Source organism: Pseudorca crassidens, chromosome 2 (assembly GCF_039906515.1).
Source record: "Pseudorca crassidens isolate mPseCra1 chromosome 2, mPseCra1.hap1, whole genome shotgun sequence".
Taxonomy (NCBI): domain Eukaryota; kingdom Metazoa; phylum Chordata; class Mammalia; order Artiodactyla; family Delphinidae; genus Pseudorca; species Pseudorca crassidens.
This window is the reverse complement of record NC_090297.1, coordinates 4406009-4432524: the sequence shown is the minus strand read 5'-3', so window position 1 is coordinate 4432524 and position 26516 is coordinate 4406009. Positions and strand designations below refer to the sequence as shown.

The following is a 26516-nucleotide window of genomic DNA, read 5'->3' as shown; positions in this document are numbered from 1 at the left end:
TAAATAAATAAATAAAATTAATTAATTTAAAAAAAATTTTTTAAAAGAACCTGCAATATAAAAAAACAAACAAACAAAAAACAACTAATACTAAGCTTTCTTTGGGTTATTTATATGGAAATATGTTAATATAAATGTTTCAAACATTACATGGAGTTTCTAAAAATCTTATATGTTCTGATATAATGTTATAAGTCATAATTCTAGTTATTACTTTAAAATGAATATCTCAGAAATAACTAGAAAAAAATTTAAAATAAATAAATAAATTAGTAAAAATAAAAAAAGAAATACCAAAGTTACTTTGCTGATTCCATGTTTTTCTTAAGGACATTCACTGCCCCAGCTCTCTGGAGCTTAAACGCTGAGCTGTTCTTAAAGTTTGCAACACTTGACAACGTGGCCTTGGGAAGAACAGTGTTTCATTATTCTGTTTTCTTTTCCAAGTCCCTGTCCTCTTTCTGGAATCTGCCCTGGAAGAGGCCCCGGGTGCTGGGGGAGTCGGTGGGGCACCTGCCAGCCCTCCTGGGTTGTGCCACTCCAGGCAGCGCGACCATGATTTAGAAACAGAGATGAGCTCACAGCTCTGCTCACTGCAGGCGCTCCATCTATTTAAATTTAACTCTGGCAAACGCTGCTCACTTTCGAGTGCCAGACATTGTGCTAATAAAGTGCTTTTTACGATTACCCCTCACTTGGGGGTTTGAGACAAGAGCTCTTGTTATCCTCGTTTTTCCGATCTGGAAACTGCTGATGGAGGGGTTTATTAAACTGCCCACGGCCGCAGGGCTGGTCCATGGTGGAGCCTGGCAGGGAGGCTGGACTCCAGGGCCAGAGCTCTCAGCCCCAAGCCCTGGTGCCTTCCCACCACCGACCAGGCTTGAACCACATGGCGTCCGCTGCGAGGGCCCGGGGGCGTCAGCCTCGGTGGGTGATGCTGATGAGTGCAGTGCCACCCATCTTAGGCGCCCGCACTGGACCGCCAGAGCCGCCGCCGTTCCCCCTCCCCAACCCCCACCCCCCCGCAGTTGTGTGTGAAACTCCTGCCTTCATCAAGCAGCTTGAAACAGGGCTGAGGGTTCTCGCAGTCAGGGGTGTCCAGTCCAAGGAAGGCCCGGCTCTGCTCGCGTCACCCCCTCATCGGTCTCAGCCCAGGGGCCCCCTTTCCTGCTGAATTCGGACAGCCAGAGGCAGACAGTTCAGTCTCTGCTCCCAGCAGTTCTGTCCTCTGGTTACGTCAGATTTGCCTGCAAGAGCCCCTCAATGCCAATGCCGCCTACCACAGCGGCCAGTAGCCACACGTGGCTGTTTCCATTATAATTAAAAGTAAATTAAATGAAAACGCTGTTCCTTGGTCAGCAGGGCTGCGTTCCTTCTGGAGGCTGTAGGAGAGAATCGTGTTTTGCCTTTTCCAGCTTCTAGAGGCAACGTGCATTCGCTGGCTTGTGGCCCATCCTCCATCCTCAAAGCAGGCAGCCTCTCCCTGACCCTGCGTCTGTTGCCACGGCTCCTGGCTCTCCTGTCCTCTTGTGAGGACCACTGTGATGACCTGGGGCCCACCTGGTGATCCAGGCTAAGCTCCCACCTCAAAATCCTTAACTGCATCACACCTGTGAGGTCCCTCTGCGTGTGAGGTAACAGTTTCACAAGTTCTGGGATTAGGATATGGACATCTTTGGGGGCCCCCGTTCCACCTGCCACAGTAAATTCCAGCTGACACGGAGAGGCAGGTAGGGCTCCAGCCCACTTCTGCGCTCTGCCTTTTCCCTGCCTTGTGTCTTACCCTGTGAGCCCTGTGGACAGGACGCTGGCAGAAAACTCGGAAGAACGAGGGGCCCCTGAGCTCTTGGGGTTTCAAGGCAGCATGGAAAGAAGTGCTTCTCCCTCTGTCCCAAGCCTCCCAGCCGAGGACATGGCACCTGTGAGGTTCGGGGATTAGGGGTGAGCGTGGAGGCAGCAGGCTCGTCCCTGCCCCTCGTAGAGCGTTTGCGCTGGAGCTGGCGTCCCCCTGAGCGCAGCTGAGTACCCGCCTCTCAGGCAGGCTCACGTGCTGGGGATGCTGAGCTGTGACCCAGGCCTTCTTCCCCTGTGGGCCGCCACGGAGGGGGTCGCACCTCAGTGTCGGATCCGCACAACTGCTAATGTCCTGGGGACCCAGGGAAGAGGGGCAGGGGTTCGTTGCCATGTTCTTCACCAGCTGAAGAGCTGGAACTCCCTCGCGGAGACAGTTGCCCATGTTATTCGTTTAGGCAGCGTTAGAAGCAGCTTCTTGCCCAGTGTACATGTGCCTGCTGCAGAAACAGAGAAAGGAAGGGAGGGCTTTGTTTTAAATGTCGCTGCTTATTATTACCTTGTTGGAACGATTCTTTTTTTCTTTTTAATATTTCCACTTTTAATTTATTAGGCTTATATTGACAAAGAAACCATAAGCTCGTTATTTATTTATTTGTTTAATTTATTTACTTTTGGCTGCATTGGGTCTTCATTGCTGCGCGCAGGCCTTCTCTAGTTGCAGCCAGTGGGGGCTACTCTTCGTTGCGGTGCGCGGGCTTCTTCTCATTGCGGTGGCTTCTCCTGTTGCAGAGCACAGGCTCTAGGCGTGTTGGCTTCAGTAGTTGTGGCACACGGGCTCAGTAGTTGTGGCACACGGGCTCAGTAGTTGTGGCACGCGGGCTCTAGAGCGCAGGCTCAGTAGTTGTGGTGCATGGGCTTAGTTGCTCTGCGGCATGTGGGATCTTCCCGGACCAGGGCTCAGACCCGTGTCCTCTGCCTTGGCAGGTGCATTCTTAACTACTGGGCCACCATGGAAGCCCTGGAACGATTCTTTTCACCCCCTGAAGACACAACAGGGAGTTCTGCAGGCAAACTCTCCCTTTGGGTTTGAGACGCCTTTCCCTGGAGGGCTGTTGCAGAAGGGCACTCAGACCCCACCAGAAATGACTGTCCTGGGCTTCTGTCCAGACAACCTAATATGCGGGAGTGACCTCCCCCGAGAGACGGCCACTCTTGCACCCATTTGCAGATGAGGAAACCGAGGCACAGCAGCTTCCTGGCTTGCCCCCTGCCCATGTTCAAACCCAGGCCTGTTGGACCCCAGAGCTCGAGGACCCCAAGGCTCCTCCCCAGGGCACAGTAGCCTGAGGGAACTGGGGGCCCCGGGGGGCTGCTCCGGGCTCAGAGAGCCTGCCTGTCGTGGAGACACTCATGGGGACTGTCTGGTTGTGTCAGGGCTAATCTGTCCCTGCTTCAGAGGCTCAGAGGAGAACTGGGTGGTCCCTTCCTGGCCTTCTTCCCTGGATCCGGAGGCCCCAACACCCCACCCCTGTCCAAGGTGGCACATGGCACCCAGTGCCACCAGGAGATGCTGTTTCTCCCCTTGAGCAGGTCACCCCACTTTTTTATATATATATAAATTTATTTATTTATTTATTTTTGGCTGCGATGGGTCTTCGTTGCTGCATGCGGGCTTTCTCTAGTTGCAGTAAGCGGGGGCTACTCTTCATTGCAGCGCGCGGGGCTCCTCCTTGCGGTGGTTTCTTGTTGCAGAGCACGGGCTCTAGGCATGCGGGCTTCAGTAGTTGTGGCATGTGGGCTCAGTAGTTGTGGCTCGCGGGCTCTAGAGCGCAGGCTCAGTAGCTGTGGCTCACGGGCTTAGTGGCTCAGTGGCATGCGGGATCTTCCCAGACCAGGGCTTGAACCCGTGTCCCCTGCATTGGCAGGCGGATTCTTAACCACTGCACCACCAGGGAAGCCCCAGTCACCCCACTCTTAAATAAACTAGTCATCCTGTGGGCGGATGTGGATGTGTGACCTAGTGGAAAGTCCCCAGGCAGCGTCGCTGCACTTCGGAGCACGCAGTCAGGGCGGAACGCATCTCACCACCGCCCCTCGGAGCGCCCTCGAGCACGTGGCAGGACGTGCCCGCTCTGGCAGTTTCTGAGACAAAGGGAGCAGCAACCAAGCTAGACTCGGGCTGGGGTCGCCCCCTGCTCAGATGGGCCCCAGTGTCCCGGCTCTGACCTCTGTGCCTGGGGGAGGGTGGAAAGAGCCCGGCCTTGCTGGGCTGCTCGGGCTGAGGGCGGCCACGATGCTAGTCGAGGCGAAGTGTCTACAAAAGTGTCCCCATCTGGCTGGAGTCTGCAGTGGCCCACTGTCCACACAGGGCTACGTGTTGGTTCAGGCGTGATGGGGCGCCCGCTCTCGTGGGGCTCCCTGGCTGGGAGGGAGGCAAACATCAGACAGGCCATCAGATGGGTTGGATACCCTGAAGGAGAGGAGCTCTGTTCTAGAAAGAGAGCGACGGGGGGCGCCCGAGCTGCCGTGAGAGGGTGGACCGGGCTGGGCAATGGGGCAGGGGCGGCGTGGGGTCTGTGGGGTGGAGGTGTCTGTTCCCACAAAGCTGGGACCCATTGCTGGGGACCCTCCACCACTGTGGGCTGGCCACTCTACACTCTTGGATGTTGGGGGAGCCTAGTGATGTTGCAGTGGGTGGTGGGAGCCTTCTCAGCATCTGGGAGCTGACGAACCGTGGACGTGGCTGGAGCTGCCCTGAGGTGCTTCTGACCACCCCATCCCCAGCGAATGACCACAGACCCCAGAGTGCACTTTCTGAGCCGAGGGTCAGGGAAGGGGAGGCCCTCAGCAGCACGGGGGTCTCTCCTTGTCAGTTTCAGATTAGGTCCCAGGCCCTCAATGACCTAGTCCGTCTTCCAACTTTCAAGCACCTTTCCGTGGTGGCCAGCCAGTGGTAAATAAAGCCCGTGGGCTGTGAGAATAAAGATGTCACCATCTCTGAGGGGTGAAGAGGCTGGTGTTTGGGCTATAATTGAAGTTTTCCCGACTTTTAAGAAGGGATCAGGGACTTCCCTGGTGGTCCAGTGGTTCAGAAACCACCTGCCAATGCAGGGGACAGAGGTTCGATCCCTGGTCTGGGAAGATCCCACCTGCTGTGGGGCAGCTAAGCCTGTGTGCCACAACTGCTAAGCCTGTGTGCCACAACTGCTGAGCCCGCGTGCCACAACTACTGAAGCCCGCGCGCCTAGAGCCTGCGCTCCGCAACAAGAGAAGCCCCCGCTCGCCGCAACAAGAGAAAGCCCACGCGCAGCAACGAAGACCCAACACAGCCAAAAAAATTTTAAAATTTAAAAAGGAAGCAATCACTGTGTCTCCTACCATGAGTGACACTCAAGATGGCGTCCTCTTGTGTCTAATGCTCATAATCAACTTCTCTGTTGTTTGAAACCACTTTTGATTAGAAGTTTCTTCGGATTTCTACCCGAAATGAGACGTGATTAGCCACGTGGTTGGTGGGGGGGCTTGCACAGGAGACAAAGCAAGGGTGTGTTTCCATCTGTTCTTTTTTCTTTTTCTTTTTTTTTTTTGGCGGTACGCCGGCCTCTCACTGTTGTGGCCTCTCCCGTTGCGGAGCACAGGCTCCGGACGCATAGGCTCAGAGGCCATGGCTCACGGGCCCAGCCGCTCCACAGCATGTGGGATCTTCCCAGACCGGGGCACGAACCCGTGTCCCCTGCATCGGCAGGCGGACTCTCAACCACTGCGCCACCAGGGAAGCCCCTATTTGTTCTTTGAACAAACGGTCAGTGTTGCAATGCCCCGAATTCACTGCCCCCGCATCCCTGCCCCTTGGCCAGGGAGTTCTGGCGGGTTTCCTCTTGAGGGGGGGTCTTGTCCCTCCCTGCCTCTCGGCTCATGGGCCCCAAGTCTTCTGTCTGGTCGTGGGTGAGAGGGTGCTGGCTGGCACTGGGGCTGGCATGATGGGGACAGGCAGGGACGCCTGGAGATCCTCGGGGCTGCCCACCTCCCCTTCCTGCTCCCCTGGAAGCGGCCCGTGTGGGCCGTGTGGGGGCTGTTCCCAGGGTGGGCCCAGGCGCTTTGCATGCCACGGATAACCGCTCCCGCTTCTGCCTGCCCACGCGCTCACCACCCTAGCAGCCACCCGCTGCCCCAACTTGTCTGTCTTCCTGGTCTCTAAGCATCTTTTGTGGGGGCCTGTCTCCATGGAGCTGGGACATTGGGCTCCCAGGGTGTTAAAAGGTCCCTGCAGTCAGCGCCGGCCAGGCCTGCATTTGGGATGGTGGTCCTGACCACGTCAGTGGAAGGATTAGTGCTGCGCCAGGGTCCAAACAGCACTGCTGGCGGCAATGACCGCACTGCATGCCTCCTGCCACCAGGCGGGAGCCTCGGCACCTGGCTCGTTTCATGCCAGCCCCATGGTTACCCCGTGAGGCAACTTGTTTCTGTTTATACGAGAAAAGCTGGGCTCCATGAGATGAAGTCGAGGGACGGGAGGCCAAGGCCAGTGGTAGTTGGGAGCCCGTGACCAGGAGGGCGGGGGCAGAAGGGATGCTCTAGGGTAGATGTTCAGGACTGAGGGGCATGGGGAGTGCAGAGAGGTTGGGGCAGGGTGGAGGGAGAGCGGGACCCCCAGGACAGTGTTACAGGAACGTGTGACTGTCTACAAGGGAAACTACTGGTGTGGAAGGTGGGGAGCACCTGGGGACTCTGACCATGGGCAGGGCCGCGGGGGTGTTGTCGGAGGGCAGATCCGCAGCTCAGAGGAGAGTGCTGGTCCAGTGGGCGACACTGACCGGGAGGGGAGCCTGACGGGACAGACGCAGTCCCACCTGCACAGAGGGTAGGAGGACGTGGGCTGAAGTGCAGACAGTGGCTCCAGGGGGCTTAGGATCACGGTCAGCGTGGCAGCTTGGCCTGACGGTGCATGTGACGCTGCCCTCTGACCGGCATCGGGAACGCTGGAGCCAGGGAGCTGGGGGGTGGGGGGGTGGGGCCGGGGAGGGTGGAGGAAGGTTCCTTAGCGGGGCTCAGAGCAACTTGGTGGGGCAGCTGTGTGGCTCCAGTGGCAGAAGTAAGGCCAAAGCATGGGCAGTGCAGATGTGTCCTTAACCTGCGGAGGGATCTGAAAGCAGGTGGGGGCTGGCCCTGAGGGGCGGGACTCACTGGAAGCATCCTTCCAGCAGCCGCTGCCTCTCCCGGGGAATAGAGACCCATGCTTGGGTGACCACCAAGATCCCTTCGGCTCTAAATGTTTCCGTAAGTGAAGGAAACGCCCCCTCACTAACTAGAAAGGTGAACACTCAGGGGGCCCCGATGTGCTGTCGTTGTGATGTCCTGGCAGTTAGCAGGATGGTCTGTGCTGTCTAACCAAGTGTCTTCCAGCATCCTCGGTACTGCTGATTTCTGCACCCTCCCTGCCCAGCCCGATCCGGCCGCCTGGCCGCCCTGGGTCGAGGCTTCCCTAACCCGCTGTCTGTGCTCCACAGGCTGTGTCATCACCATCTCTGGGCGCGTGACCTTCACCAGCAATAAGTCCATGGAGATCGAGGTCTTGGTGGATTCCGACCCCGTGGTGGACAATTCCCAGAAGCGCTACCGGGCCGCCAGTGCCTTCTTCACCTATGTGTCCCTGAGCCAGGAGGGCAAGTCTCTGCCTGTGCCCCAGCTCGTGGTGAGTGGCCCCTCCGGCCCGTGTGTCCCTGGGGGCAGCTGCCCCCGCTGCTGGGCCAGCCCCCTCGGCGCTTGCTGGGCTCCCAGGAGAAACCGAGCTACATGAATCCATTCTGGGCAGCTGGGTCCGCTCAGCTCCTGAGGGGCCAGCGACCTTGGCTGTGGGGCGGGTCAAACGTGAGGCCCCGTCCCCGCGGACTGTGGGGGAGGGACTGGGCAGCCAAGGTGAGCGGCGCCCCTTACGAGCTCCTTGCCGTGGGATAAGCACGCTGCCTTGCTGGTCCTGGCACCTTGTACAAGCGCTAGAGTGGGGGTGAGGACCCTCCCAGGGTGGGCTCTCGAGGAGGCCCTGGCCTGCGTGTCCTGCATCATGGGGCCAAGCTAGAGCCCTGCACCTCGGGGCTGGGCGTCTGGGCCTCGTGGCCTTTCCCTGCCCTGGCTCCCCAGCCAGGCTCTGCCCTGGGTGTGCAGAGAGCAGTGGCAGGTTGGCGGCCGCCACCAGGAGCAGAGCTGGGGGCTCTGGCCCAGGCGTGGATCCTGGCAGGTCTCAGCCACCAGCAGGGTTTGCTTGGCTGCCGTCCTGGGCTCCACAACCCAAGAGGCTGCTACTGGAGCTGCGGGGGCGGGGGCGGTGGGGGGGCACAGGTGAGTCACTAGCATTTTTTAATTTGGAAAAGAGAAGGTTGGATTCACTGAACATGTAAGGGTTTCCCTCCCTCTCGCCCCCGGCCCCCTCCTCAGCTCGCGGCGCCCGCGGGCCCCCAGCGCTCAAGGCCACAATCCCCGGAGACTTCCGGGGCTCACACCCGCCGCACGCCAGACCCGCATCCACGGTCTGGCCTCGTCCCTGCCCTGCCTTTCTCCAAAGCACCAGCGCCCCGGCTTGTGGGAGCTGCTCATTTGCCGGTTGTCCCTCCCCCACTGGACTGAGCTTCGCGAACTGGAACACATGTGCTCCTAGTGGCTCACTGAGGCTGGAACAGTCTTGGCACTTAGTGGGTGCGGTTGGGAAAGTGCATGAATCCTGCTGTGTGCAAGGCCTGAGGCCAATCCCAGGAGGAGAGACAGGCGGCGTGGACGCTCGGGGGAGCCGGGGGAGCGCGCTGGGCCGGTGGGCTCCAGCTGGGGTGGACGTGAAGTGGTGCCTGGGGAGTGGGCAGGAGCCCCCAGGAAGGCCAGTGGGGCAGGGGGCCGTGCTGGGCGGTCGTGGGAGCTGTAATCCCAACACCTTGGCGCGTGCTAGCTGTCGGGGAGCCTGGGAGTCGGGGAGCCTGAGGCGGCCAGCGTCAAGGCGGGGCGCGGGGAGGGCAGGGTGGCGAGGAGGCCCAGCTCAGAGGCACTGGGCGACTGTGTGTTGGATGCAGGAATGAACGAGTGAATGAATGAACGATGCCTCCAGATTCCCCTTGAGGCTGATGACAGCTATATGAGCCTCACACATTCCTTAGCTATGCCGGTCGGGGTAAGTGCCCCCGCCTGGGGGGCGGCCCTGTGCCCGCCGGTTCTGAGTCCTCTGCCTGCTTCTCTCGGCCACCCTCAGCCCAGCAAGGCTGAGGCACTTGGGGAAGGTCACACAGCCGGTCCGCGGGAGCCTGGGTGCAGAGGAAAGCCTCCGTTCAGGCTGCTCCTGGTTTGTCTTGAGCCAGTCTGTCACTAGGGGGCCAGGAGGAAGCCAGAACCCTGGGCGGTGGTTGAGATGCGGGTGCAGGTGCGGAGCCGAGAAGCCTGGGGAGGGGCCGGGGGTTAGGGTCTCGAGCACCTGACGCTTATGTGGAAGCGACTGGCAGGCGACTCAGGCCCCCCGCCAGCCTCCCAGGGCCCCTGCAGCATCTGCTCCCATGCAGCTCCTGTGCCTCCTGGCAAAGAGCACGTACTGGAAGCCTCCGTAAGGATAAACATACTGCGCTTCGGAGCACTTCCTCATCCAGGCGGGCGCGAGGCCCCTGCTCGCTCGCCTGGCCTGCCGCCACGGAGGTGCTAACCCCCCAGCCGGAGATGCTAACCCCCCAGCCTCGCTCCTCTCTGGGGCCTCGCAGGCCCACAGGGGCAGCGCCTAGGTTTGGTGGGGGAGCCGTCTGGCCTCGTCAAGGCCCCTGCCGTGGCCAGAGGAGCCTCAGCTGCCCGCTGGGCCCTCTCCTGTCCCTCCCCCGTCCTCTGCGGGCCACCCCCCACTCGCTCTTCTCTGGCATTGGGTCCCCACGCTGGGGCTCCAGTGAGTCGGGTGGGGGGCATGGGGGGAGGCTGCACAGGGCAGGGTTGGTGAACCTGGCCTTAAAGGATGGGGGCTCCACCGTGTGGAAGGAAGGAAAGGGGAGCCAGGGTGGGCACCGTCCTCAGGCAGGCTCTGCACCGTCACCTCCCCACGTACCACCCCAGGCTGCTGGGGAGGGGTGGAGGGTCCGGCAGCCTCGGCCTCTCCCTCCCGAGTCCCCAGCGCTGTAGCCCCCGGCCTCGCGTCCCTCCTCCTCCCCACCTTCCACCACTGCCCCCCCAGGAGGGGCCCTGGGCCACGAGGACCGGGGTGCCATCCCGCCCTCCATCCTGATGGCTCAGCAGGGTGGCTTCCAGCCGCCTCAGCCCCTCGGCTGACGCACGCGCGTCCCCCCGACCTCTGTCCACGGCCTGACCTCCTCCTGCCTTGACCTTCGCAACCATGTGTCCCTGGGTCTCAGACCCCTTCCTCTGGGAACCTTGCCTGCTCCTCTTGGCCCCCAGATGCAGGCTCACCCCCCTTCTCCCCCAGACCCTTGTTCCATCTCTCTCCATATTGCCACAGGGCCCCTGGGGGACATCTCCCTCCTGGATGCTGAAGTCCCGCCCCACACAGGCGAGCCCTTGACCTCTGTCCCCCCCCCCCCCCCCCGCCTGCCCAGCCTCCAGGCTCCAGCAGGGTGGCCAGATCCAAGAACACTCCTCTCCCTGGCGCCTCCTTGAGGGGGCCTCTGCTGAGTGTGCAGATGGCCACCCCATGGCCCCGAAACGCGGGGCTCTGACAGATCCCAACCTGCACCCTGCCCTCCTTGGGCGGTTGGGACCGGGCCCCGGGCCTCCTTGCTTTACTCTCCCATATGGGCTGCCTCTCTCCACAGGGTCTCAGCAGGCATTTCAAACGTAACATTCCGAACTGAACCGTTGTCTCCCAGCCGCCTCCCCCCAAAACTCCCACTCCTCCTGGTGGATTCCCTCCCGGTGAGCCTGGGAACCGGGCTGGCCCCTCTCTCCCGCTCAGCCCCAAGCTGTATGCCCTCCCCCATTCCTGCTGCCCTCACCCTGACTCTGTGCTGCATCCCGGCAAGTTTTTCAGAACAGAATTGCGTTGGCTGCCTCTCCCGCCTGAACTGCTCAGCAGCTCAGCGGCTCCTCGCTGCCCTGGGCACGGGGTCCAGCCAGGCCGGCCACCTCTGTTCCTCAAATCCCAAACCCAGTCCCGCCTCAGGGCCTTTGCACTTGCTGTTCCTCTGCCTGGACACCTTCCCTCAGATGGTCACGACAGCAGCTCCTTCCACCGTTTCTCAGATATTTCCTCCTTTGATGACCTTCCCTCCCCTCTCTGGATAAAGCCTTACTCCCCACGCCCACCCCATCACCCAGAGACTCTTTGCCGTTGCCTGGAAACCGGCCTGGAGTTGGTGGGAGAGAGAGCAAAAGGAACTTAGAGGGCTGGGGGCCGAGCTGGCCTCTTGTAGCGGGAGAGGAGGGGTAGGGACACACCCGAGGCCCCCCAGCTGCTAGAGGGCAGGCCCGGCCCAGGACAGCCTTCTGGCTGTCCGAGCCCTTTCCTCTACCGTCAGCTGAGGGAGAGTGGGGCCTGCGGGACACCCCAAATGGCCCTGAGACCAAGGATAGCCAAGGAGTCGGGACCGTCTTCATTTTGAAAAGGCTCCCACAGAGTACATGCAGGTGGACAGGGACAAGGTCTGCATTCCGGCCGTAGCCGGCTGTAGTGTGCGCCCGCCCAGGAGCCCAGGAGCTGCCTCGGGCCTGATTGGAGCTCTCTATGGCTACCCCCACTGCCCTGCCCGCACCCCAGAGCTCAGGCCGCTGGGGAGACCAGTGCCGCAGCCAGGGTGGAGGGGCAGCAGTCCGGGCTCAGGGAGGCGAGCCTCTGGCCCCGGGCTCCAGTCTGCATGGAGAGCCCTTTGTGGAGGAGCCCATGACCTTCCCAGAGCTGGGACGCTCTCATGGTGCCGGGCTGGTCTGTGAACCCTGGGGGCTGTCTGTGCCCTTTCCAGAAACATAGGGACCTGGGGGTCGGGGGGTTGGTGCAGGAGGGGCTGTAGGGGGTTAGGGGAAAGTCACCTGCTTGAATGAAGGGGAAGGGAGGGTAACCGAATTCCCAGGTCTGAGGGGCCGGTGGTTGGCAGTGGCCACATCTTCCCACTGACCGACTGCATGTCGATCCAGGCTATTGTTGCTAATTAAAGATGGGCTTTGATTCTTCACTGGGGTGTCCTGGGGCCCACCGATGTGGATAAAAATAGCCCCCCCCACCCCGTGCTCAAAGGGGGTGGGGCAGACTCCCTAGCCTCCAGCCCAGCCTCTGGGGCGCTCACTTGGGAACCACCGACACCACAGTTGTCTGCCTCTCAGCCCACGTGTGCCCGCGTCGGGGCTCAGCCCTCCCCACCCCTGCTGTCAGCACTTATCCTCCTGTCTATTTTTAGCTCCCATCCCCAGGGCCCGGCTGACACGGAAGGCAGCGTGGCTGTCGGAGTTCTTCTTGATGAATATTTTATGCTGGGGAGGGCCTACTGCACCGCGCCCGCCCGGCAGCTGCCGGCACTGCCAGGCTGCTTATTAGAGGAGGCAAGCGCGGGACGTGGAACCAGCCAGGCCCAGGCCCTGCCTCCTTCTAAACGCCTCCCTGTGGCTGTGCCCTCTGACCTCGGGGGTGGCAGACAGACCCACACCACCTTCCAGCTCTGGAGAGGTGGTACGGAGGGACGTGGGGGAACGCCCCGAGGTGGCTCCCTGGGACCCGGCCCCAGATTGGCCCCAGCACCTCCCAGCACCTCCCATGGGCGACTTTCCAGCCCGGGTGTGGGAAGCCTTTTCAGTCTCCAGAAGCGTGAGAACCCGATGGACAGACTGTGTTGAAGCTAGAGCAAGCCCGTCCTGGGCGCAAGGCCGGCCTCCGTTCTCTCTGGTTCACATGTGGGCGCTGCAGCCCCCGAGGCCCCAGGAGACTCGCGTGCGGGTGAGGTCGCGCCCTCGACAAGGGAGAAGCCTGGGCTCCATCGCAAGCACGCAGGCGATGTGGGTTTTGAGAGAGCACGTTCACAGCTGCTTCTGTGGGTCATTTGGAATAGGAATGCTTTCCCCAGCGAGCCGGGCGGCATGGCCACGGCACGTGGAGGCAGCGGAGCAGGGTCTTTCCGAAGCCGGTTTGGTTGGCTCCCAGAAAACCCAAACCACAGAGCGGCCTGTGGCGCAGGGGTCTTGGCCGCTGCTTGTAGACCCTCGCCTCCCGGTCCACACGGACAGCTGGCGTGCAGAGGACAGGGGCCTGGACCCTGGGGCCTCCGTTGTCAGCCACTGAAGTGACAAGTCGGGATGAATGCGGTGGCAGTGAGGAGATCGGGGAGGCAGCCGGCCTTCCCTCTCGCAGCCGGTGGAGCTCCGCCAAGAACACGGCAAAACGTGTGCTTCTGCACTTTCTCAGCTGTGAGTGCTTCCCCTGTGCATCACACCCAGACCTCAGGGCACCCTCGAGGGTCAGTCGCCACCAGGTTTCCTGAGCGCCCACTCCCTAGGGCCAGGTGCCCGCCGAGGCCATTCTCTGTCTACTGGGAGGGAGCCGGCAGGGTGGATGCCCCCGGTGCCCACAGCAGCGATGGTCCCAGGGGAGGCAGCTGAGCGTTCACGAGATGCCGACCCGCTTCCCTGGTGGGTGTCAAGGTGGGTTGTCCGAGCCCACAGACAGGCCACAGTGACAGTGATGGGCAGGGACTCGCCCAGAGTCCAGTGGCCGGCCCTGACGTGGAGTCGACCTGGAGCAGGCCCTGAGCCCCTTGGCCACGGCAGCCCCTTCTGGTCTCTTAGCCTCCGTTTCCCCACTGGAGCCACCCCAGGCCGGCAGGTCCTCTGTGGTCTCGGCACCATCTCCGTGATCTAACCAGAGAGCTCCTCGCTACTTTGCACCGAAGAGGAAGCACGGGGCCAAGGCTTCCGGCAGTGGGCAGCTCCTCGATCCTAGGACCCGAGCCTGGAGTGAAGGGGCAGCCACCACCTCCCTGCAACCATGGCCAGGCCTGCTCTCTACAGCCTGATATGGTGAAAGGAACATACATCCCACCCCCAGGGAAGGGAAGAGGGCCCTCACGTGGGGCTTGTTCTGGGCTGGGGGCCCCAGGTGGCCCTACGGCTTGGGGAGACACCTCTGTCCCAGACATTCGGTGTGCTGGAATGACTTCTACTTGCTCCCTGATGTAGGAAGCTCAGACTGGAGCACAGCAGGACTGACTCGTCTGTTCCAGGAAGGGTCCGGGGAGCCGCGTCAGTGCGGGAGGCTGTGCCCTTGCTGCCCGTCCACGGGAGCGAGTCGGGGACTAGAATATGCGTGAAGCTTCTTGACCCCGTGTCCTCTCTCTCCCCCTTGGCTTTGGATGCTTAGCAGGGAGTCTGCCTTGTCACGGGGAAATGCCAGAATCTTGAAGCTGCTCCTGTCCCCTGAATGGGTGGCATTTGGGAACTTGTAGTGGCCTGTGAGTCCCACCTGCCCCTGGAACCAGGGGTGTGGGTACCACAGGGGGTGTGGATGAGAGGGTGCGGCCCCCGCCGCCTGGCTCTCACCTCTGCTCTGCCGTGAGCCCAGACTCTTCCTCTGGCCTTCTTAACCCGTCCAGTCTTCACGTCTCCTGAAGATGCTGTGGCCCTGACGGCTCTGGGCCGGCCTCTTTGTGGACAGTAGGGCTCTGGAGAACGCTCATCTCAAGTTCAACAGTCAGCTCTCCAGAAGAGGGCCCAGTGCACCGATGACACGCTTTTTCTCGTTAAAACCTTGGTAGGTTCTACCTCTGGAACGTCAGCTTCTTGTTGCTTCAGTGCTGTGTCTCCAAGTCCGGGTGACCCCAGCTGTTGTGATTTCTATAGAAGGTGAAGGCCCGAGGCCGGCTCTCAGGGGCACTGTTAGGCCTGACCCCAGATGGTGCCGGAAACACGGCTGCAGGAAGAGAGGCCTGTGGGCAGAGGGTGCAGCGGAAAGAGGAGAATCCCAGCTAGAGTCGGGACAGCCTTGATTCACTGTGGCCCCCCGGAAGGTGACTTCGAAGCTGGGGAGAGGACTGTGAAGGTCATTGGGCCCAGGCAAGGGCCACGGCCGCAGGACCTGAGAGGGTCTTTCAGGAGGGTGAGCTCATGCCTGGTGTATCCTGGGGTGGACCACAGGGCCGCCCCACCACGTGAGAACCGTGGCTTCTTGGCAGCCTCGTGCTTTCTCTGTGAGGTGGCGTGGAGTCCCCTGGCAAAGGCCTGCCAGGGACAGGGACACTTCTGAACCCCATGCTCAAAGATGCAGGGAAGAAACAGACCCCGGAACCCCACAGTGGGAGGAAGCACGCAGAAGGATCTCCCCGCTCACGTGCACACACAGAATCAGAGAACGGCATGCCGGCCCTGCCAGCAGGAGAGAAGATGCTTCATCGGGGGCGAGAGGGGGTTGTCCACCCCTAGGTGTGCCGGACGCCCCACCTTGTGCCTCTGTCACCAGCGCAGGCCCCTGCCGAGCCCCTGGGTGCTCTGAGCCTTCTGGAGCTGCTTGGGGACGGAGGTTGCCTGAATGTGTCCATCGAGCAGACTCTCTAACGCACGTCACACTGATGTGGCCTTCTCGCCGCAGTCTCCGTTGGTTTGCTCGTTCACTCAGCAAACGCCTTCTGGGCCCCGCCGTGTCTCAGGCCCTGTGCTGGCCTCAGACAGACGGCAGGGAAGACGCCGACATGAGTGAGCACACGCAGGGCCAGAGGCTTGCAGTGAGGACACTGCCCCTGGCCGGGGCCCAGCCCGTGGGAAGGGCTCAGAAAAAGGCGGTGAGGACCTTATAGCTGTCGTCTGGTGGGGACAGCCGTGTCCACAGAGCTGGTACAGGGGCCAGTGCTGTGAGCAGGGCCTGTGTCCCCTCTCCCAGCGGAGACTGGTACCCGTCGCTGCCCTTTCCCAGGCAGCGCCCAAGCTCCCTGCCTCTTCCGTAGCCTCCTCTTGGCCCTTCCGCAGGGGAGTTTCGTGACCGCACACGAGGGCAGTGATTTCAGGGGCTGAGCTGGTGCTGTGGGGTGAGGGGAGCCCCTGGCAAGGGTGTCTACAACTCCCCATGGCGGTCCCATCATTGGAGGCTTGGGGCTGCGTGTGCTGGCGGCGGTGGCGGTGAGACCCAGCCTGCGGCCGCTGGGAGCTAAACCCCCGGACGGCGGCTTCCCGGGTGCCCAGCCCAGCACCCCTGGGGTCGGGGTCTGCAGGTGGAGCTGCACTTGGGGGACACAGCTGCCTGCGGGGCTGGGGACTCCTGGACACCACCATGCATAGAGCCCCTCGCCATGCCACACCGAAGGGCCCCAGTAGTTGGAGGATGTCTTAATTGCCTTCATGATTGTCCCACAATCCCTCTCGTCTCCTGTTATGAAGACCGGAGAGGCTGTGCCGCATGGCTTCCTAATTAAGAAGGTCTGCCGTCCCTCAGGCTCACAGGAAGTTGTTATATCACCACTGGGAACCCTCTTCGCACCAGACGTTCGTTAATTACAAAAAGGACAAGCTCTTGATTTTACTGAGGGTGGAACTTAGTCACTCACCCTCCCTGCCAAGTTCCAAATGTGTGTTCTGGAAGCACAGAAAATGCAAAATGGAAAACATTTGGTTTGCACTGACGGGAGCCCGGAAGAAAGCGTTGGCAGGAAGCGCGGTGGGCGGAGAGGGGGAGAGGGGGAGAAGATGCACATCGGAGGCCCGGGGGCCCGGAGCCAGCGGGCGGGTGGGAGCCAGCGGGGTGGCCGGAGCACAGAGCGGCCGGCCCTGGGACCCTCCCCTCACCCCCACGTCCCTGGGGCTGTGTGACGTTCCAAAGGCCCAGCTGCCTTAAGGTGACCCCCAGGGCCATTCGCCCTCCTCCCAGCGCAGTGGCTATGGGTCAGCAGACAGGAGCGCAGTTGGTCTCTAAGGCCATTCGTGATGACAGTAGTTCACGAGCGTGCACGTGCGCGCGCGCACACACGCGGTGTGACTGCCATGCGCGGAGAGCAGCCCGCACTGGCACTGCAGGAAACCCTTTGCCACGTCACCTCCTTGAGGAACCCCATTTTACAGGTGGGAGGACCTGGCCCTGGGGAGGCGGGCAGCGTCTCTTGAGGCCACACAGCAGGTCCCTGTGACCCCCACAGGGGGACCACATCCTCACCACCCCTCCACTGTCCCTTCCACCAGGCAGGTAAACAGGGGTCACCACGCCTTGAGCGGCCTGTAGGCCCCTTTGCTGTCACCTCTCCTTTTTCATACCCACAGGGGGCCACTTGGGGGGGGGGGTCGTGAGCCCTCCTCCCTGCCAACAGCTTCAGGCACTTGAGGGAAAATGTGATTTCCCATGGAGGAGCTTTGTCCTCCCCTTCTCCCCGTCACCTCCAGCCCCCATTAAAAACAGCAACAGCCAACAACTTATGTATTTATTTACTTTGCCGGATGGAGGGAGACGGGCTGCGAGGAGGTGAGGAGGCGGCGCTGGGCCGTGGGCGGGGCCGTGGGCGGGGCCGCGTGCCGGGAGCCATCTGTCTCGTTCTATCAGCTCCGTGCCCAGCAGGGAAGTGGTGGACCCTCTTAGTCACTTGGCCAGGAGAGCTGTTTATCAGAGCTCGTGGCCCTGGGGAGGCTGAGTGTCCACCAGCCAGCAGGGCAGGGCGCCCACCTCCACAGAGAGCAGAGAGGCTGCTCTGCTCACCTCTGGCTGTTTCCCCCTAGGGTGGCGGTCAGGGCCTGTCTTCTTAAACGTGTGCCCTCGCTGGGCACCTTCCAGGGCAGGCCAGTGAGGAGGGCCGTCAGCATTTGGGGTAGCAGCACCGAATCCTCAGAGCCTGGAACGTGCAGCCCAGGCCGCCGTCCCCAGAGGCGAGAAGAGGGATGAGCCCTCGTCTGGCTCCTTCCCCCCCGGGCCTGGCAAATGGCTTGGCCACGCTCTCCAGCTGGCCAGCTGCCTGTACATCCATCATCAGGCGGCGTGAGGTCTGTCCGAGGGCAGCTCCTGGCTGATGAGTTAGCTGCAGAATACTGAATGTCAGAGACTCAGGGCAGCAGCTCTGAGGCCCAGGGCTGGGCGCGGGCCCCTCCCTCCACTGAGCAGAGACTAGAATGTACCCTGTCTTGTACCTGCACCTTGGCCTCGGCCCCTCCTCAGGTCATGCTTTGAGAGGAGAATTCATAGCCTTTGGTGCACCCGTTCTGGACACGTGGTGGCCCGTTGGCTGCTGAGGGGGCGAGTAGCTGCAGTCATCTAGGGGGACCCCGTAGAGGGCTGGGCTCGTCACAGCTGCACATCGGGGCCTGGTGGGACAAGGGGAAGCAGACGAGGCGCCCACCCTGTGTGGGCACGACCCGGAAGTGGACACCCTGCCCGCTGCCCCAGAACCGGCCCTGATGAGGACCCAACGTGGTCCTCCCCTGGCTTCTAGATGCTCTGCTACCCCCAGACATTCACCCCTCACTCCCAGAGCTTATGACCTAGAGAGGGCATTCCTCGTGAGTGTGCGGAGAGCATGGGGGTCGTGGCCCCAAATGTGATGGAAGGGCCGGCATTTTTGTTCGTGTGTGTGGAGATCCGGAGGACGCTCGGGCAGCTGCATGTGGCCCGCTGGCACTCACAGGACCTGGCAGAAGGGGAAGGCGCAGCGCCCGTCTGCTCTTCGCCTCTAGTGCCCAGGCAGCTCCTCGGGGAGGCGCCTGGCTCCAAGGCTGGGACAGGAACGCACCCCTGCCCCGGCTTGTCCCCTCCCAGATGGAGAAGAGCCAGGGGGGCTGGGCCGCTGCAGGCCCAGGGGGCTCCAGGCTCATTCTGGAGGGTCGCCAGGGTGACACGGGAGGGCCACTGCGTGCCCTGCTGCCCACCGACAGGCCCGCCCCGAGAGCCCGTCAGCACAGGCTGGTCTGGAGGGCAGCAGCAGCTCCAACCGAGGCTCTGCCACTTAGCGGCTGTCGCTAGCTCAGCCTCAGCCTCTGCCCCGCGTCCTCATTGGTGGGAGGGGAGCGTGACAGCTCTGGACCCCTCCTGGGTTGTTACACAGACTCTCGTGGGCTAGGTGGTGCCCGCACGCCTTCCCAGGAACCCTCCCCAGGACCTGGCCCTCGAGACCACCTCGCTCTGCTCTCCTTTGTCTTTGGTCCCTGCCATTGTCGCGTTCCTAGTGCTGCGTCGGCTGCCTCTTTTCCCGTGTGTGGTCAGCTTGCGGGTCAGCTCCCCAGGGCAGGGTCCCGCAGGGCGTGGTCTGTGTGCTCGCGGGGAGTGCACGCATCCAGGCCTGGGCGCCGCGGCAGGACAAGTGCATGGTTTAATTCAGTGCACATCACCCCGGCCCTGGTGCCCCTCCCTCATGTGCCCGGATTTGGGTGGGGCACCGCCCCGCTGAACCTTCCCTTTGACTTTCTGTAAACTAGGATGGCACTTGTACCTCTGGGGTGCTTTTCAGATATAATTACATGCCGTACAGTTCCCCTGCTTAAAATGTACAATCTGGGCTTCCCTGGTGGCGCAGTGGTTAAGAATCCGCCTGCCAATGCAGGGGACACGGGTTCGAGCCCTGGTCCGGGAAGATCCCACATGCCGCAGAGCAACTAAGCCCCATGAGCTGTAACTACTGAGGCCCACGTGCCTAGAGCCTGTGCTCCGCAACAAGAGAAGCCACGGCAATGAGAAGTCTGCGCACCTCAACAAAGAGTAGCCCCCGCTCACCACAGCTAGAGAAAGCCCGCGCACAGCAGCAAGACCCAATGCAGCCATTAATTAATTGATTATTTTTTTTAAAAAAGGAGGGACTTCCCTGGTGGCGCAGTGGTTAAGGATCCGCCTGCCAATGCAGGGGACACGGGTCCGAGCCCTGGTCTGGGAAGATCCCACATGACGCGGAGCAACTAGGCCCGTGCGCCACAAATACTGAGCCTGCGCTCTAGAGCCTGTGAGCCACAACTGCTGAACCCCACAAGCCGCAACTACTGAAGCCCGCACTCCTAGAGCCTGTACTCCACAACAAGAGAAGCTGCTGCAATGAGAAGCCCACGCACCGCAACGAGGAGTGGCCCCCCCCCTCGCCACAACTAGAGAAAGCCCGCACGCAGCAATGAAGACCCAACGTGGCCAAAAATGAATACACAAATAAATTATTTAAAAAGAAAAAGCAAGAAAGAAATGCTTGCATTTCTTTAAAAAAAAACCAAAAGACACAGCACACCGCCAGTCTTTATCCCTCCCCCAACCCCTGGCCACCACTAATCTGTGTTCTCTGTCGAGTTGCCTGTTCTGGACGTTTGTGTAACTGGGGTCACACGTGAGGTGGGCCTTTGTGCCCGGCTTCTTTCTCCCGGGGCTGTCGGCCAGCTCTGAGGGCGTGCCACAAGCTGACCTCAGGAGAGGGTGGGCCGTGCTTCCCATTCAGCCACCCCCAAGATGGGAGTAAGGTTCCTTAGGAAAAGGGGTCCCTGGCTAAGTCATTGCGGGACAGCCCTGATTAAACACCATTAAACAGGTTTATTTGATTTCAAGATTTTGACCTGTGTGCGTCATTAGCTGGGAGAGGCTGATCAGCGTTCAGGTTTCCAGACCCGTTTGGCCACAAATCATCAAGAAGGCTTCATCTCCCTTTTGGAGCTGGGAGACAGAGACCCGGGATGCAGGAGGCCACAGAGCCCGCACTCCTGCTGCAAGTTTGCAGGCAGTGGTGTCAACGCAAACTGAACGGTGGTGTGCGTCCTTGAGGGAAAGAACCCAAGTGCGCAGTGTGGGCGGCCCCAAGGGGTCAATGGCTAGGTGCCCACAGAGGGTGGGCTGCTCCCCGGGCGTCTCCCGGGCCCAGCAGCCCTTCCTCAGTCCCAGTGCCAGCACCCCCCACCCAGGCCCTGGCCTCACGTGGGCCATCCTTGCCTGACAGATGGGACGCCAGCTCCTGAGCTCACGCCAGCAGCTCCACGGGGCCGTTTGCCACCCTCCCTGGGTCCCCTCCCTGCTCCCTGGAGCCCCAGGAGCACTTGGCTGATGACCTTGGCACTTAGGGACCCAGTTCTCACCCGAATCCCACATCTGCTGGTTTCCAAGACCACTGATGGGCTGGAGAAACAGGAAGCCCGTCTCGCGAGGCAGGCCGTGGCTCCAGGGGGCTCTGCAGAGGGCCTGGTAGCCGCCCCCTCTTGGTCCTGCTGCCTTACCCAGGCCAAGCTCACACTCTCTTGCTTCTGAGAAATCGTTTTCTTTCTAATAAGCCCTTGCCTTCTTTCCCCTGCCCCCGAGATGGCAACTCCACCAGCTAGAAGGAGGGCCTGCTCCAGAGCCCCAGCAGAGAGGGGCGGGTTTCTAGAGCTGGCAGGAACCTTGGAACGTGGTCCAGACCCCCCACTGCCCTCCTCCAGCTCTCCTCTCAGCCAGCCCCACCAGGCCCCGACTCCCCGGTTCCCAGCTCTGGGACCCCATAGGCACTGATGGGGTCGTCTGCGAGGCAGGCAGGAAGCCCGGCTACACCCCTCCTCCCACTAAGGAAGGGCTGTGCCTTCGGGCTGCAGGTGGATGGGAGCCACGGGTCTCCTCAGCCATGCCAAGCAAATTCCATATAGGGGAGGGGGAGGAAAAAGCCCCCACTGTTCTAGCCTGTGGCCTTGACCTTGCATTCTTGGCCGCTTTGGCTGTCCCCCGTTTGGAACAGGGATGGAGATGGGGAGGAGCCAGGGTCCTGCTACCCAAAGTGCTCTGCGGGCAGCAGCATCGCATCACCTGGACCCGTGTTAGAAACGGGTCTCAGGACTTCCCTGGTGGCGCAGTGATTAAGAATCCGCCTGCCAGTGCAGGGGACACAGGATCGAGCCCTGGTCCGGGAAGATCCCACATGCCGCAGAGCAACTAAGCCCGTGCGCCACAACTACGGAGCCTGCGCTCTAGAGCCTGCAAGCCACAACTACTGAGCCCATGTGCCACAACTGCTGAAGCCCGCGTGCCTAGAGCCCATGCTCCGCAACGAGAAGCCACCGCGATGAGAAGCCTGCGCACCGCAACAAAGAGAAGCCCCCGCTCGCCGCAACTAGAGAAAGCCTGCGCGCAACGAAGACCCAATGCAGCCAAAAATAAATAAATTTATGAAAAAGAAAAAAAAAAAACAGGTCTCAGCCTCTGACCCCCAGACCCACCAGGTCAGAATCCACATTTACAAGATCCTCAAGTGATTCGTGCGTACGTGAACATTTGAGAGGCCCCGAGCTAGCACATTCTGCCTGGATGTGTGCAGAAACCTTGGGCTGGGCCCAGCAGGATGTGGGCTTGTGTTCGTGGGGTGCCTTGGGCAGCAGGGGCTGGAGGACTCGGGGGTCTTGCCCGCTTAGAACTGCCTGCTGAAACTGAGATAGAACAGTTTATCTCCCTGTGCTGTTTCAAGTCAAATTGAGTAGCCTCAAATTTTATTTTTAAAAAGTCAGCCAGAGGTGAAACCAGAGCAGGCCTCCAATAAAGTGTCTTGGAAAAGCCACCATTTTCCACGTTTGCCCCGAGACTCTTCAGACAGGAACCGGAACCACTATAAGGACCACGATCCTAGTGCTTCAGATACCCGAACTTTCTACTGGCTCTGAGCCGCAAGGTTTGACAGTTTACACCTGGTGACATTTAGAGAACAATTGCTGAGAAGGCTGAAGGGGAGGAAGTATTCGGTATGACCTGACATTCCATCCTCAGGCTGATCGTCCTCTCTTTTGCCAATATACCATTTGTCTGTAAAACCCTTGGGCCAAAAATAGCTGCTAGGGCTTGGTGTCATTGTGGATGAAGGGCAACTGCCCCATTTCTTTGGCTTTCAGACGCCTTCAAAGTGTCGCAAGGCAGTGTCGTCCCAGAGGAATTCGCACAGCTCTTTAAGCCCGAATCGCTGGCCCTGGGGGGCGGGAGATGGGGCCTTGGGAAGTGACCCCCTGATGCTGCCGCAGTGGACCTCTCTGGCCAGGGCCACACCACTTAGCGGCCAGGCCAGGCCACTCTCAAGAGTGAGAGGGGGCACCGTTCGCCATCCTGCTGGGTCGGCAGGCACAAGCCGGGACTGCCCTGGGCAAGACCCAGCCCTTGGCCAAGTCCCCTGGTCACTCGGGGACCTGGCTTCTTAGGTTGCTCAGAGGAAGGAAGCAGCAGAGAAGAGGTGAAGAGGACACCAGGTGCCACTTCCTAGGCGTCTGTGCTGGCCAGGACTCGCTGCCCACAGTGTGGTCGCTCGCTCCTGGTAAGGTGGCCTTCTCAAGGTCACCCAGCCAGCACGGTGCTTGTCCCCACTTCCCTTCGGGGCAGAGGCGGACAGCAGCTGGCGCTCCCTGGGAGTGGCGCAAACGTGGGGGATCCTCCTCTTCCTTGCCCTGGCTGGGCTCTGCTTTAGGCCTCCCCTCCCGCGCTTCATCATCAACTGCATTTTCAGCTGAAGTTCATTACCAAAATGGCGCTGGGCTCAGGATTCGGCCTGCTGTGGAAGGTGACACGGGGAGGGATGCTCGCTGTGGGCTGTCAGGAAGATGGGGCCTGGGCGGGCTTCTCTGTGCCCTCGGGGAGGGCCGGGGCGGGGCAGGGCCCAGGCTCCGCTGCAGTCACAGGTTCTCTAACCTGCCTGCTTCTCTGTGTGTGGTCCACAGCCCGAGACTGAGGACGAGAAGAAGCGCTTTGAGGAAGGCAAAGGGCGGTACCTGCAGATGAAGGCAAAACGACAGGGTCAAGCGGAGCCTCAGCCCTAGACGCCCCCTCCTACCGCTGGGGCCTGGAGCAGCCCCCAGCGTCTCATCATTTAGAAGTTACCCCTTGGCCAAAACCCCAGTTCACGTGACAGCTGGTGTTGTGTGAAGTATTCGTCTCGCAGTGTTAACCTGTGTTCACCTCTCCTGGAAACCTATACACCAAAGCTTTATTTATATCATCCCCGTGTAAGTGCTCCACAGTATTGTCCCGACGCCCCAGCGCGCTCCCTGGAAGCCCTGGGGGACGCTGGGGCGCGCGCTGTGCGGTATGGAGAGCCCAGCATCGCTAATAAAGCTGCTGTTTGGCTGGACCTTGGTCTGGGCGGCTGCTCTCCCCGGGGTGTTGGGGGCTGTGGGCTCCCACGGGTCCCCCCCTTCCTCAGGGCCACCCCCCGGTGCCTGTACCTGCACGTACCCCAGAACCTTGGGCACAGCGGCGCCCACTTGTGTTTGCCCGACAGCTTGCTGGACAGAGAGAGAGCACCCCTTCCTCCCTTCCCACCCTTCAACCCCCTCCTGGGCCCTGGTTCCGTGTCCTGGCTCTGAGGCCCCAACCAGTGTCCCACTGGCCTTCCTGTCCATGGGGGCTGGGGTGCTTTTGTGAGGACTCAGGCAAGGAGCTGGGCAGAAAGAGCCGGGCTCAGCCAGACCAGACCACAGCTCAGCATGGGGCAGGCCTGCCCTGGGCCTGGCCTCTGCTCCCTGGAGGCAGCTGAGACACCTCGGAGCAAGAGGCAGGGATCCTGCTGGAGGGAGCCTCCCCAGCTGGTGCCAGGGCCCCTGTGCCCGATGTGGGAACCCCCAGCCACTCGGGCAGGGGCATTACTGGGAAGGCTCGTGGGGTGGGGGTCCGAGGGGCAGTGTGTGTGTGTGTGTGTGTGTGTGTGTGTGCACGCGCGCGTGCACGCGTGTGCACGTGTGTCGGCATCCCTGTCTCTGCACACGTGTGTGCGCACATGTGAAGTATGAGGCTGTGTGTGTGCACCTGGTCCAGCAGCCTCAGGGCAGATACGCGGCCAAGGCCACTCCAGCCCCCCAGCCCCCCAGCCCCAGCCCCAGCTGAGAAGGGCCCCTGCACCAAGCACTGGCAGTCACCATCGCCTAGGGGAACGCTCCTGACCCAGGCTGGTCCCCGAAGCCTGGGGATGAAACTGGCCACCAACAACTACGGCCTCACGCAGGGCTCCCTCGGGCCCCGACAGAGAGAACGTGGCTCCAGATGTGCAGAAACGCCTGCCAGGACCTCCGGAATCCGTCTCGGGCCCCAGTCCTGGCTGACGGGGTTATTTCCTGCTTGGGAGCAGTGGTGGGGAACAGACCACAGGAGGCCACGGCAGCCCCACCCTGCCCCCCGGCCCCCTGGAGGCTGCCTCAGCCTCCCCAGCTCCACCCACACCCTGTGCCAACTTCCTGAAGGCTATAGGCAGTGCCCTGGGCAGGGAGTGGTGCGGAGGCGAGCCGGCCCCAAAGTGCCTGGGCCCTGGGGCTCCCCACGGTGGCCATCGGAAGCTAATCTCCCACCTGCCCCCAGAGCCAGCTAAGCCAGGGGCAGGGGCACTAGTACAGGCGGCCGTGGTGAGCTGGGCTCGCTCGTGGAGGTGCACTTGGGGCCACAGGCGTGGGGCAGGCTGCCTTCTGCCAGCTGGGCAGCGGCCTGGCCCATGCTCTGGATGGCTGGATTGCCTGTTTGCCTTAGAAATGCCACACTTGACTACCAGCTACCCTGTGTCAGCCTCCTACTGCTGATGCCCTATTTACAACCAGGGTCACATGGGCAGGGAGCTGGCCTGTCCACGGAGAGCTCATCAGGGGCCCTGACCACCCAGAAGCCACACACAGGGAGCGCATGGCCCAGGACTCGCCATTCACCAGCTCTGCTTCATTGTGGAACCTTTGCTACACGAACACTTTGACTTTTGTCTGAGACTGATCCTGGGGACTTCCCTGGCAGTCTAGTGGTTAAGACTCCACGCTTCCAATGCAGTGGGTGCGGGTTTGATCCCTGGTCGGGGAACTAAGATCCCACGTGCCGTGCAGCACGGTCAAAAAAAAAACAAAAAACAAACCTGATCCCAAGACTCACTCTGGGCCCCCTAAAAGCTGCTTCTAACTCCCCAGCTGTTTCTGGGGTGTGGAGGAGATGGTGTAGGTGGGCACAGAAGCCAGGCTATGGAGTGGTACAGGCAGCACTGGCTGCATTTTGTTGAGTCCAGTCCCGAGCAGATGCCCGCCTTCCTCCAGACACAGGGCTGGGCACTCGTGGGTGCTCCCGGTTGTGGGGCAGGACAGTGTGACTCCAGAGGCCTTTCGTCCCGGGTGTGTGTGGTCCCTGGCTTTCTAGAAGAGGCAGGCAGGATCCTCTGACTGGATGGGAGGCCAGGATGCCAGAGGCCACTCTCTCTTGTGACTTGGGTCTCCAGAGAACCCCATCAAGGGGACTAATGGGTTTCCCCACCTAGCCTAGAGGTGACGACAGCCTGTGCCCTGCTAGGAGTGCTAAGTGGAGGGCAAGCTCCTGAGGGAGGGAAGAGAGAGGGCCAGGGGTGTCAGGTCGCAGGTCCTGGCCTCTCCCAGCTGCCTGGTCGTGGTCTCAGCTTCACAGAGAACACTTCGGAGCCCATGGGGGGAGGGACAACCACCCAGCAGGCAGCCCAGTGGTCCATTCACTTGGTTCCCGCGGTGGAACCCCCGCCCCCCCAAAGGCCCGAGGGTAAGTCTGAATCCTTAGCTGACCCAACCTCACCTCTTCCTGCCCTGGCTCCCCCCCATAAACGACTCCCCAATTTCTAGAGGCCACCAGTCCTCAGGGCCCCCAAGTCCTCCTTACGCCCCGCCCCTATAGTTCACCTTAGATGTGACTTCCTTCAGGAAGGCCTCACTGATTCCCCCACCGCCGGCCCTAAGTCCCCACTGTCCATTCCTGCCCCAGGCCCCCCTGGCCTAGGTCTTCCCCAGGAGGCTCGCAGCCAGCGTCGGGAGTATGGACAGACCCGAGTCGGCAGCGAGAGGCCCAAGCTTGATCCAGGCGTCGCGAGAGGCGCCGCCCTCCCTAGGGGTCTTCGGCCGGGAGGCGCGGATGCGGAGGGCGCGCCCCCGCG

At 61.1% G+C, this 26516-nt stretch overlaps 2 protein-coding genes across 2 annotated transcripts in view; one reads left to right on the top strand and one right to left on the bottom strand.

The window, feature by feature from the left end:
- ACOT7 (acyl-CoA thioesterase 7) overlaps window positions 1–23729 on the top strand; it is a 90793-nt gene extending 67064 nt beyond the window's left edge. The window contains exons 8-9 of the mRNA XM_067718361.1: window positions 7302–7486; window positions 23320–23729. Of these exons, the coding sequence (XP_067574462.1) occupies window positions 7302–7486; window positions 23320–23418 (284 nt within the window). The 3' untranslated portion in view covers window positions 23419–23729. The remainder of the gene's footprint in view (window positions 1–7301; window positions 7487–23319) is intronic.
- RNF207 (ring finger protein 207) overlaps window positions 1–26516 on the bottom strand; it is a 196406-nt gene that overhangs the window by 124882 nt on the left and 45008 nt on the right. The window lies entirely within an intron of this gene.